The sequence below is a fragment of the Sphaeroforma arctica genome (assembly GCF_001186125.1).
Source record: "Sphaeroforma arctica JP610 unplaced genomic scaffold supercont1.23, whole genome shotgun sequence".
In the NCBI taxonomy this organism is placed as follows: Eukaryota; class Ichthyosporea; order Ichthyophonida; genus Sphaeroforma; species Sphaeroforma arctica.
The window spans coordinates 92,621-93,893 of record NW_014040535.1 but is presented as its reverse complement, the minus strand read 5'-3'; the positions used below and the strand labels follow the sequence as shown (position 1 = coordinate 93,893).

General features: G+C 39.2%; 1 protein-coding gene across 1 annotated transcript in view; it reads right to left on the bottom strand.

Annotated features, from left to right (window-relative positions):
- The window catches only part of SARC_00675 (hypothetical protein), a gene marked incomplete at its 3' end in the record, with an annotated part of 13,871 nt that overhangs the window by 10,404 nt on the left and 2,194 nt on the right, over nucleotides 1–1,273 (bottom strand). Inside the window, exons 2-3 of the mRNA XM_014305625.1 lie at nucleotides 916–1,006; nucleotides 43–218 (exon numbers count right to left, since the gene is read on the bottom strand). Of these exons, the coding sequence (XP_014161100.1) occupies nucleotides 43–218; nucleotides 916–1,006 (267 nt within the window). The remainder of the gene's footprint in view (nucleotides 1–42; nucleotides 219–915; nucleotides 1,007–1,273) is intronic.

The following is a 1,273-nucleotide window of genomic DNA, read 5'->3' as shown; positions in this document are numbered from 1 at the left end:
TGTAGATAAACATATGTATAGACGCATAGTACTTCTACCTACCCCGCTTGGATTGTTAATACTGGGACTCTGTCTCATGCGGTTGGCAAACATGTCTGCCATGCCTTGGGTACCTTTGAGCTGCTGCTCCGCCCATGTTGGCGTTGACGTCACACCCGCTGTTGATGCGTTGATTTTCGTGGTGGTTGGCGAATTGCCGCTTGAGCCTGAGGGTGTGGCTGTGAGAGGGGTTGCATTGTGAGGTTATCTGTTGTAGTGTATTGTATGTGTGTACGTGTACAGACGTGATGGTGTATGTCCTTGCGGTGTGTAATTGTATGATTGGATTATCGAGTGATATGAGCAAAGTAGCTTACATTTCCGGCCTGCGCCTTTTCTGGTGTGCTATCGCCGTCACCATTTCAAATGTATGTGTATTATCGGTTCGTCTGGAAGACAATATGAATAGACAATTACGTGCCTATACATACGTATGTGATGATCTTTCGAGTACAACTGATTGTACCTTCAACTATAGATACCTCTACATACCGCACTTTCCACTTATATGCAGGATGCATGCGATAAACTGAAACGCCAGCTACATTTTCCATTGACTGACACATCTGGGTGCTCTCCAGAGTCTTCAGCCGATTCAATATAGAAAACCATACACCGCCGACACTTACTAATATACTCCTCTGTCCTATTGTTGTGCCTTTCATATATATATATACAAACACATACACATACATACATACTTACACACACACACACACACACACACATATATATATATATATTTAAATAGAATATATATCCACATTTCGCATCCCAATAGTGTATGTTAGGCTAGAATGATCACTAGACTATAAATTAGAACTGCAGAACAGATCCTAGAGAAGTGTTAATGTATATGCTAGATCAATTTCTAACCTAATTTGAGCTTCTCTTGACTTAATTTCCTCACAAAACGGCGGAAACTTCCAGGTGATTTCTTCTGGCTCTTATCAATCTTTTCTTTTTCCTGGTTGAAGCAGAAAATAAGCGATGTGATAGTATCATAATGAGAAACAGGTTCAAAACAGTACATAGATTCATAACTTTAAAACGAACAGTGTGGATATATGACAACCATTTCAAACGTTCACACAAATTACGAGAATATACACTTCAGCTCCGACAAACTATTGACAAAAGACAGACGTAGGTATAAATAGTACATACAAATACAAGCACACTCATGAGCCTATTTTGCACCACTATGTATAAATATATTCATACTTATATATAT